Below are 11962 nucleotides of genomic sequence, written 5' to 3' on the forward strand. Positions count from 1 at the left end.
CTGGTCTGATGAAACCAAGATTGAATTCTTTGGCCTGAATGCCAAGCGTCACGTCTGGAGGAAACCTGGCACCATCCCTACGGTGAAGCATGTTGGTGGCAGCATCATGCTGTGGAGATGTTTTTCAGCGGCAGGCACTGGGAGACTAGTCAGGATCGAGGGAAAGATGAACAGAGCAAAGTACAGTGAGATCCTTGATGAAAACCTGCTCCAGAGTGCTCAGGACCTCAGACTGGGACGAAGGTTCACCTTCCAACAGTACAACTACCCTAAGCACATAGCCAAGACAACGGAGGAGTGACTTTGGGACAAGTCTCTGTATGTCCTTGAGTGGCCCAGCCAGAGCCCGGACTTGAACCTGATCGAACATCTCTGGAGAGACCTGAAAATAGCTGTGCAGCGACATTCCCCATCCAACCTGAGAGCTTGAGAGGATCTGCAGAGAATGCGAGAAACTCCCCAAAAACAGGTGTGCCAAGCTTGTAGCGTCATACCAAAGAGGACTCGAGACTGTAATCACTGCCAAAGGTACTTTAAAGTACTGAGTAAACGGTCTGAATACTTATGGAAATGTAATATTTTTGGGTTTTATTTGTGATACATTTGCAAAGATTTCTAAAACCTGGTTTTTGCTTTGTCATTATGGGGTATTGTGCGTAGATTGAAGAAGGAAAAAACAATTTAATCCACTTTAGAATAAGGCTGTAATGTAACAAAATGTGGGAAAAGTTGAGGGGTCTGAATACTTTCCGAATGCACTGTACGTATAAGGAACCAAACTTTATTGCAAAGCCTGAAATTACAGTTAAATTGAGTCAAGGACATGAATGATGACCAAGTGCTTATCCAATTAAAATTTCCATCAACCTAGCATACCCAGGGGCCTCCCGAGTGGCACAGTGGTCTAAGGCACTGCATCGCAGTGTTAGCTGTGCCACTAGAGATCCTGGTTCGAGTCCAGGCTCTGTCGCAGCCGGCCGCGACCGTGAGACCCATGGGGCGGCGCACAAATGGCCCAGCGTCGTCCAGGTTAGGAGGTTTGGCAGTCAGGGATGTTCTTGTCCCATCGCGCACTAGCGACTCCTGTGGCAGGCCGGGCGCAGTGCACACTGACACGGTCGCCAGGTGTACAGCGTTTCCTCCAACACATTGATGCAGCTGGCTTCCGGGTTAAGCGGGCATTGTGTCAAGAAGCAGTGCGGCTCGGTTGGGTTGTGTTTCGGAGGACGCACGGCTCTCAACCATCGTGTCCATACGAGAGTTGCAGCGATGGGACAAGACTAACTACCAATTGGATACCACGAAATTGGGGAGAAAAAGGGGTACAAAAAATAAGAATACAAAAATAGAGAACATAATTAAAAAGACAAAAATAAAAAAATGGCATACACAATTAAGAATCACTCATGCATATCTAAACAGCAAGACAACTAGGAGACTCATTGCTTTTTTTGTACCTTTTTTATTTATTAAAGAGATATATTACAAATGCCTAGACTCCTCTTGGTGTCTTGAAGTTCATTCCGACAGTTGGCTGGGTGACCTGCAGGTTGGACAGACTGCCGAAGTCCTGGAGGAAAGGGGAAAATTAAATTAAATTCCACCATCAAGTAACCACCAGAATACACCACAGGTTCATGATAACGATGTAAATCACAGAAGCCTGGTCTCATAGCCGTGAGTACAGTTTCACCCTGAAGTTAAGATTGTGGAGGATGTGGAATATGTTTGAAAGATACAGGGTTTGACAGGAAGCGATATTCCAACAAACACGGGAAAATCTTTCAACGTCACTGTTCCTGTACTATCAATGACTATGGCAACAGTCATGTCATAGTCACTTTCGATACAGGGTTTAAGCCAAGCTGTTATCTTAAGGCTAAACATACACATATACAGCTGGGGTAAAAAGTCAGTAAAATTATCAGTTTCTCTGGTTTTACTATTTATAGGTATGTGTTTGGGTAAAAATATTTTTTTTGTTTTATTCTATAAACTACTGACAACATTTCTCCCAAATTCCAAAGAAAAATAGTCATTTAGAGCATTTATTTGCAGAAAATGACAACTGGTCAAAATAACAAAAAAGATGCAGTGTTGTCAGACCTCGAATAATGCAAAGAAAATAAGTTCATGTTCATTTTTAAACAACACAATAGTAATGTTTTAACTTAGGAAGAGTTCAGAAATCAATATTTGGTGGAATAACCCCTGATATTTCAATCACAGCTTTCATGCATCTTGGCATGCTCTCCACCAGTCTTTCAAATTGATGTTGGGTGACTTTATGCCACTCCTGGTGCAAAAATTCAAGCAGCTCAGCTTTGTTTGATGGCTTGTGACCATCCATCTTCCCCTTGATCACATTCCAGAAGTTTTCAATGGGGTTCAGGTCTGGAGATTGGGCTGGCCATGACAGGGTCTTGATCTGGTGGTCCTCCATCCACACCTTGATTGTCCTGGCTGTGTGGCATGGCGCATTGTCCTGCTAGAAAAATGAATCCTCAGAGTTGGGGAACAATGTCAGAGCAAAAGGAAGCAAGTTTCCTTCCAGGACAACCTTGTACGTGGCTTGATTCATGCGTCCTTCACAAAGACAAATCTGCCCGATTCCAGCCTTGCTGAAGCACCCCCAGATCATCACCGATCCTCCACCAAATTTCACAGTGGGTGCGAGACACTGTGGCTTGTAGGCCTCTCCAGGTCTCCGTCTAACCATTAGACGACCAGGTGTTGGGCAAAGCTGAAAATTGGACTCATCAGAGAAGATGACCTTACTCCAGTCCTCTACGGTCCAATCCTTATGGTCTTTCGCAAACCTCAGCCTGGCTCTTCTTTGCTTCTCATTGATGAAGGGCTTTTTTCTAGCTTTGCACGACTTCAGCCCTGCCCCTAGGAGCCCGTTTCGAACAGTCCTCACCGTGCACTTCACCCCAGCTGCCGTTTGCCATTCTTTTTTTAGGTCACTTGATGTCACCCTACGGTTGTTGAGTGACATTCGAATGGGTTGGCGGTCATCCCTGTCAGTAGAGTCGTTTTCACCCTCTGCCGGTCTGTAGCTTTGTCTCCAATGTCTGCTGCTTGACCTAGTTCTTATGAACCGCCGTCTTCGAAATTGTAAGGATAGTAGCAACCTGACGCTCACTGTATCCCTCTGCCACTGTATCCCTCTGCCAGTAAAGCCAGAATTGAACCCTTCTTTTCCTCACTCAAAACTTTCCTTTTCAACTCTTTTGGCATGGTCAATAGTTATTTTTTGATTAATATTACTTTTGAGGTACTATTAGCACTGTTTTTGCCATCCAGCTGGTACTATTGCAAGAGGATAGTGATGACCACAGCAGTGGTTTTTATACTTTTCCTCATTAAATAAGATTTGGTTCATGTGATCACCTAATCAGAACCTAATTCAGTAGAATGAAGTGTGCCTGTGTTGAAATTCAACAGACACTGGAATGGCTGTCATACATGTAGAGATGCTGATTTAAGAAATTTGCAGTGGTCTCTTAATTTTTTTCCACAGCTGTATACACACACAACCATTCTAAAGTTTGGGGTCACTTAGAAATGTCCTTGTTTTTGAAAGAAAGTAAAACATTTTGGTCCATTAAAATAACATCAAATTGATCAGAAATACAGTGTAGACATTGTTAATGTTGTAAATGGCTATTTTAGCTGGAACGGCTGATTTTTAATGGACTATCTACATATGCACAGAGGCCCATTATCAGCAACCATCAGTCCTGTGTTCCAATGGCACGTTGTGTTTGCTAATCCAAGTTTATCATTTTAAAAAGGCTAATTGAGCATTAGAAAACCCTTTTGCAATTATGTTAGCACAGCTGAAAACTGTTGTGCTGATTTAAAGAAGCAATAAAACTGGCCTTCTTGAGAATAGTTGAGTATCTGGAGCATCAGCAATTGTGGGTTCAATTACAGGATCAAAATTGCCAGAAACAAAGAACTTTCTTCTGAAACTAGTCAGTCTATTCTTGTTCTGAGAAATTAAGGATATTCCATGCGAGAAATTGCCAAGAAACTGAAGATCTCGTACAACGCTGTGTACTACTCCCTTCACAGAACAGCGCAAACTGGCTCCAACCAGAATAGAAAGAGGAGTGGGAGGCCCCGGTGCACAACTGAGCAAGACGACAAATACATTAGAGTGTCTAGTTTGAGAAACAGACGCGTCACAGGTCCTCAACTGGCAGCTTCATTAAATAGTACCCGCAAAACACCATTCTCAACGTCAACAGTGAAGAGGCGACACCGGGATGCTGACCTTGATGTTATTTTAATGGACAAAAAAATTACTTTTCTTTCGAGAGCAAGGACATTTCAAAGCGACCCCAAACTTTTGAACGTGTGTGTGTATGTATATACACACACAGTATCTCACAAAAGTGAGTACATCCCTCACATTTATGTAAATATTTGAGTATATCTTTTCATGTGACAACACTGAAGAAATGACACTTTGCTACAATGTAAAGTAGTGAGTGTACAGCTTGTATAACAGTGTAAATTTGCTGTCCCCTCAAAATAACACAACACACAGCCATTAATGTCTAAACCGCTGGCAACAAGAGTGAGTACACCCCTAAGTGAAAATGTCCAAATTGGGCCCAATTAGCCATTTTCCCTCCCCGGTGTCATGTGACTCGTTAGTGTTACAAGGTCTCAGGTTTGAATGGGGAGCAGGTGTGTTAAATTTGGTGTCATCACTCTCACACTCCCTCATACTGGTCACTGGAAGTTCAACATGGCACCTCATGGCACAGAACTCTCTGAGGATCTGAAAAAAAGAATTGTTGCTCTACATAAAGATGGCCTGGGCTATAAGAAGATTGCCAAGACCCTGGAGCTGCAGCACGGTGGCCAAGACCATACAGCGGTTTAACAGGACAGGTTCCACTCAGAACAGGCTTCGTCATGGTCGACCAAAGAAGTTGAGTGCACGTGCTCAGCGTCATATCCAGAGGTTGTCTTTGGGAAATAGACGTATGAGTCCTGGCAGCATTGCTGCAGTGGTTGAAGGGGTGGGGGGGGGGGGGGGGTGGGGGGGTCAGCCTGTCAGTGCTCAGACCATACGCCGCACACTGCATCAAATTGGTCATGGCTGTCGTCCCAGAAGGAAGCCTCTTCTAAAGATGATGCACAAGAAAGCCCGCAAACAGTTTGCTGAAGACAAGCAGACTAAGGACATGGATTACTGGAACCATGTCCTGTGGTCTGATGAGACCAAGATAAACTTATTTGGTTCAGATGGTGTCAAGCATGTGTGGCGGCAACCAGATGAGGAGTACAAAGACAAGTGTGTCTTGCCTACAGTCAAGCATGGTGGTGGGAGTGTCATGTCTGGGGCTGCATGAGTGCCTCCGGCACTGGGGAGCTACAGTTCATTGAGGGAACCATGAATGCCAATGTACTGTGACATACTGAAGCAGAGCATGATCCCCTCCCTTCAGAGATTGGGCCGCAGGGCAGTATTCCAACATGATAACGACCCCAAACACACCTCCAAGACGAAGAAGCTGAGGGTAAAGGTGATGGACTGGCCAAGCATGTCTCCAGACCTAAACCCTATTGAGCATCTGTGGGGCATCCTCAAACGGAAGGTGGAGGAGTGCAAGGTCTCTAACATCCACCAGCTCCGTGATGTCGTCATGGAGGAGTGGAAGAGGACTCCAGTGGCAACCTGTGAAGCTCTGGTAAACTCCATGCCCAAGAGGGTTAAGGCAGTGCTGGAAAGTGATGGTGGCCACACAAAATAGACACTTTGGGCCATATTTTGGACATTTTCACTTAGGGGTGTACTCACTTTTGTTGCCAGCGGTTTAGACATTAATGGCTGTGTGTTGTGTTATTTTGATGGCTGTGTGTTGTGTTATTTTGAGGGGACAGCAAATTTACACTGTTATACAAGCTGTACACTCATTACTTGACATTGTAGCAAAGTGTCATTTCTTCAGTGTTGTCACATGAAAAGATATACTGAAATATTTACATAAATGTGAGGGGTGTACTCACTTTAGTGAGATACTGTATATACACACACAAACTCAGCAAAAAAAATAGGACCTTGTCTTTCAAAAATAATTCGTAAAAATCCAAATAACCTCACAGATCTTCATTGTAAAGGGTTTAAACACCGTTTCCCATGCTTGTTCAATGAACCATAAACAATTAATGAACATGCACCTGTGGAACGGTCGTTAAAATACGGTAGGCAATTAAGGTCACAGTTATGAAAACTTAGGACACTAGAGGCCTTTCTACTGACAAGAGGCATGCAGATGTGGCCAGGGCAATAAATTGCAATGTCCGTACTGAGACGCCTAAGACAGCGCTACAGGGAGACAGGACGGACAGCTGATCGTCCTCGCAGTGGCAGACCACGTGTAACAACACCGGCACAGGATCGGTACATCCAAACATCACACCTGCGGGACAGGTACAGGATGGCAACAACTGCCCGAGTTACACCAGGAACGCACAATCCCTCCATCAGTGCTCAGACTGTCCGCAATAGGCCTCACCAGACATCACCGGCAACAACGTCGCCTATGGGTACAAACCCACCGTCGCTGGACCAGACAGGACTGACAAAAAGTGCTCTTCAATCCCATTGAGCACGTCTGGGACCGGTTGGATCGGAGGGTGAGGGCTAGGGCCATTCCCCCCAGAAATGTCAGGGAACTTGCAGATGCCTTGGTGGAAGAGTGGGGTAACATCTCACAGCAATAACTGGCAAATCTGGTGCAGTCCATGAGCAGGAGATGCACTGCAGTACTTAATGCAGCTGGGGGCCACACCAGATACTGAATGTTACTTTTGATTTTGACCCCCCCTATGTTCAGGGACACATCATTCCATTTCTGTTGGTCACATGTCTGTGGAACTTGTTCAGTTTATGTATCAGTTGTTGAATCTTATGTTCATTCAAATATTTACACGTTAAGTTTGCTTAAAATAAACGCAGTTGAGAGTGAGAGGACGTTTATTTTTTTGATGAGTTTATATACATACATTTATATATACACACAAACAAACATTTGTGGATACCATTTCAAAATAGTTGATTTGGCTATTTCAGCCACACCCATTGCTGACTGGTGTATAAAATCGAGTACACCGCCATGCAATCTCCATAGACAAACATTGGCAGTAGAATGGCCTTACTGAAGAGCTGTGACTTTCAACGTGGCACCATCATAGGATGCCACCTCTCCAGCAAGTCAGTTTGTCAAATGTCTGCCCTGCTAGAGCTGCCCCAGTCAACTAAGTGCTGTTATTGTGAAGTGGAAACGTCTAGGAGCAACAATGGCTCAGCCGCTAAGTGGTTGGCCACACAAGCTCACAGAACAGGCCTGCCGAGAGCCGAAGCACGTCCATTTTCTTTGGGTCTGTCCTCGGTTGCAACACTCACAACATAGTTCCAAACTGCCTCTGGAAGCAACGTCAGCACAAGAACTGTTCGTCGGGAGCTTCATGAAATGGGTTTCCATGGCCGAGCAGTCGCACACAAGTATAAGATCACCATGCGTAATGCCAAGTGTCGGCTAGAGTGGTGTAAAGCTTGCCGCCATTGGACTCTGGAAACGCCTTCTCTGGAGTGATGAATCACGCTTCACCCTCTGGTAGTCCGACAGACAAATCTGCGTTTGGCAGATGCCAGGAGAACGCTAACTGCCCGAATGCATAGTGCCAACTGTAAGGTTTGGTGGGGGAGGAATAATGGTCTAGTGCTGTTTTTCATGGTTTGTGCTAGGCCCCTTAGTTCCAGTGAAGATACATCTTAAAGCTACAGCAAACAATGACATTCTAGACGATTCTGTGCTTCCAACTTTGTGGCAACAGTTTGGGGAAGGCCCCTTCCTGTTTCAGCATGACAATGCCTCCGTGCACAAAGCGAGTTCCATACACAAAATGGTTTGTCGACATTGGTGTGGATGAACTTGACTGCACAGATCTCAACCAACTCCATATTAATGCCCATGATTTTGGATTGAGATGTTCGACGAGCAGGTGTCCACATACTTTGGATCAGGTAGTGTATATTCTTCATTAAGACACCAAATTGTAGCTGCCTGTGAGAGACTTACCAGTAGCTTGAGCATCTCCTTGGTGTCGGGGTCCACCTCTATGATCTCCTGGTCGAGAGCAGAAACCTGGAAACAGAGAAAAGTGAAGTTACTGTGCTAATGCATCATGTCAACACTGTCCAAACACATTAGTAATAGTGTGCATAGTAAACAGACAACACTGACAGTTAAATACAACTCAACAGAGCGTACAGCATTTACTGGCTGCCTGGGGCAAGGTTTAAGCTGTTAACACATTGTTTGAAAGATACAGGGTTTGGCAGGAACCAGTATTCCAACAAACACGGGAAAAGCTTTCAAGACCACTATTCCTGTACTATCAATGACTATGGCAACAGTCATGCCATAGTCACTTTCGATACAGGGCAAATCAAAGAATGAGAATTTGACTGACAAAAAGGTATTTCACATCCCATCTCAACCATACACTGAAGATAACCAATGGCAGCAAAGAAAGGAGATAATTGATGACCAAAAGCAGTTTATGAATGCATCTTTACGTGCCTAGGCAAAGTAGAAACATGCATAGCTATAATCATAACTGTTCGAGAGGTAGGGACACAGCAATACAACTCCCTACTGGACAGCAAATCAAACATGCATACATCAGCAAGGCATGCCTATAGAGTCCATTCATTTGAGAAGGACACCACCCAGCTATACATCACAAGCATCAAGAAAGAATTTGGTTAGTCCATTGCCATCAAGAAACATATGCCACTGATTAACCAAACCAACTTATAGCTCAGTTAATGCATACATTTTATGTGATGCCTGTGGGAATTGAACCCATGACCTTTGCGTTGCCAGCAAGTATAGATGCACTGTGCTCTGATGCTCAGAAGTGTGGGTGGGTTGGTGACACTTACCTCTGGGACGTAGTTGTCCCTCCTCTCCCTCTCCTCCTCTTGCAGCTTGATGGAGATGCCTCTGACCGGACCCCTCTGGATACGCTTCATCAGATGGGTCACATACCTAAGAGCACAATCCATTCACATACATCACAATTGTCACAGCAATTAGATCACACCATGGATTCAAGCTAAAATATTTATGCTAGATCACTGAAAACTAATCTAACATGAGAATGAGGTTTCACTCAAGTTTAGGTTGTTGGGGACGAGGAAGATGTTTGACAGGAAAAGGTATTCCAACAAACACAGGAAAAGCTTTCAAAGTCACAATTCCTGTACCATCAATGACTACGGCAACAGTTGTGCCAGTCACTTTTGATACAGGGTTTTAGGTGGCAAACTATCAATAATCAGCTAGGTCAGGGATATGATAGAATTAATAACTCCCTCCAAGGACGCAGAGACAAAAATGGTATCCACAAGTTCATCTGACTCTTGGAAGTAGAACTACCCTTTTTGCTCATTCAATCCATAGGAAACACCTGCCAAAAAACACTGCCTAAACATGAGTCTATCAGCACAACAAACTGAAAGGAGAAGAGCACTAAAACAATTTGATGTCATGTTTAGCAACGCAGGACAATGTCGGTGTCTTCAGATGACAGAATGGGGTATACATCGTGTCCATAGGGACAGTGCTGCCGCCCATAGCATCCATAGAGATCCCCGCAAAATGGGGACACCCCTAAACAATCCATCTAATTACAGAACCACCTTCAACATCTTCATATACTCAGTTGTCCCATTATCCCAATTGTCACAGATTGAACGACTGCTCGTTTTTAACTGCCCTTTTCTTCCTCATGCTAGGTAGCAGCAGCAACCATTATGGAATGGTGCATCGCGTTGGACAACAAAAGAGCCGTGGCTTCTGGTGTGGCTTCTGCTACCTAGCATGAGGACGACAGTTTTCCAGAAAAACTAGCTGTCATTCCATCTTCTCTGTATAACAGTTGGGACAATTCAGAGTACAACGCATTTCTCATCCCTGGATTGAGGTACGTTTTCCGAGCCATATCTTGTGCCGGCTCCGTGGTGACTTAATTTAAGCCAACGGCCTGTCCGACCCTGTAGTGTAGCTGTAAGCAAGCGTAGTGTCTGATCTGCTGGCTACACCTGAAACAGGAGTAAAGACAACGGTGCCTTCCAAATTGAGAATGAAGAAAATATAGCCACGGTTGGTTGAACGTTGCTGTACTGCGTCGTCTATGGACCATCTGCTGCTCGAACTCAGACACAAGCTTTAGATATGTCGCTGAGGTTAGAGTCCGCTTTACTATTAGAGACAATAAGGATAAAGAAACCAGACTCACCCAGCGATCTTGTTGCGCAGCTTCTTGCTGGGGATGATGGCAATCTCCTCGCACACCCTCTTGTTGGTGTGGAAGTCATTTCCCAGCCGGGTGTAGTACTTCTCAATGATGACCCGGGCGGCCTTTTTCACCGTCTTAGTCCTGACTCGTCCCTGTGGAACAAAGGCGTTGTGCAATTGACTAGGTTATCCTCGTCTCCTGAATGATCAGAATGGGCCTACATTTCCTGAATTTAAAATGTCTGAGAGAACCAGGGTTCGAGAGGGACGAAGGACCCATCGAACACGGGAAAGTCTCTCAATTCACTTTTCCTGTACTATCAATGACCTGGCCACTTCAATCAATGCCATAGCCACTTTCGATACAGGGTTCAATGTAAATGACATTTCAAAAGCTGTTGACATTTTAGGAGGTATCAGCATGCCCACGGCTGGCATGCCCATGCAACCTACATTTGGATCTACTGACTTACAAGGTCGTACCTACTACTAACGAGCTAGGAACTTTGAGCAGACTGGCTACCTAGCCATCTACCTACATGGCTAGTAAATAGATCTCACGACTAACTACACCAGTGAGTAAGTCAGTAACAATGGGTACCCTACATTGGGAAAACAGACCACCTGTGGTTAACTAGCTAGTATGATTTCGCAATCAGCTAGTTAACTATGCTAATCAGTATCCCGAACAAAATTGATTTCCTACATACATCTGAAACCAAGGTGCAATACCACTAACCACACTGCGGATAATGAGTGTCCAATATTAAAGGCACGGCCAGTTCTCTACTGATTGTAATCAAATCAAGACATGGCCCCCTGTAGCTCAGTTGGTAGAGCATGGCGCTTGCAACGCCAGGGTTGTGGGTTCGTTTCCCACGGGGGGCCAGTATGAAAATGTATGCACTCACTAACTGTAAATCGCTCTGGATAAGAGCGTCTGCTAAATGACTAAAATGTAAAATGAAAACGTGGTTGTTCATGTGCAGCCAAATGCTAGCATACTGCTTCTTCCGTTAGCATCTCGGAGAACACTCCTCATATTGTTCATAAAATCAGCCAGGAAGGGCATCCTAACGCAATATGTCATTGCGATTGAGTAATACATCCAACATTTCACTATTCTAGACATAAATACCATTATGGCTGGTAAAAAAAGAGAGGATTACGATAGATTTAGAGGGGTTGTAAATGTTCAAGTACCCACCATGTTGAATCGGGCTGGTAGAAGAGGACTATACAAGCGTTTCAGCGGAAGTATAATAAGAGGGCACGCGGATGTGGGAAATCAAGGGTCAAAGGGTGCCGCCCCCTTGTGGTAGAGGATTGGTAAAAAAAAAAAAAAGATATAATCAAACTTGCAGTTCATTACAGATATAGTACTGTACATTTGGTTTCCCCTGTTGAGTGAAAATATCTCACATACGTGCGGCAGTTTGCCTAGCGGTTCAGAGCTAGGGCCAGTAACCGAAAGGTCGCTGGTTCTATCCCCGAGCTAACTAGGTGAAGAATCTGTCGATGTGCCCTTCAGCCTGCCACTTAACCCTAATTGGTCCAGGGTCGCTGTCAATAATGAATGATCCCTGGCCATAACCCCACTCTCAGGGGGAGTGGCATATGCAAAACACGTC

General features: G+C 44.7%; 1 protein-coding gene across 1 annotated transcript; it reads right to left on the reverse strand.

The window, feature by feature from the left end:
* Positions 1 to 1442: 1442 nt before the first annotated feature.
* LOC311134963 (small ribosomal subunit protein eS17) lies at positions 1443 to 11618 on the reverse strand. The gene is made up of 5 exons (XM_084168747.1): positions 11539 to 11618; positions 10333 to 10484; positions 8975 to 9080; positions 8106 to 8171; positions 1443 to 1570 (listed from the first exon to the last, which is right to left on the reverse strand). The coding sequence occupies exons 1-5, from the start codon at positions 11539 to 11541 to the stop codon at positions 1493 to 1495; spliced, it is 405 nt and encodes a 134-aa protein (XP_084024873.1). The 5' UTR covers positions 11542 to 11618; the 3' UTR covers positions 1443 to 1492.
* Between the last annotated feature and the right edge of the window lie 344 nt (positions 11619 to 11962).

The sequence above is a fragment of the Coregonus lavaretus genome, assembly GCF_964263955.1.
Source record: "Coregonus lavaretus genome assembly, chromosome: 9".
NCBI lineage: Eukaryota > Metazoa > Chordata > Actinopteri > Salmoniformes > Salmonidae > Coregonus > Coregonus lavaretus.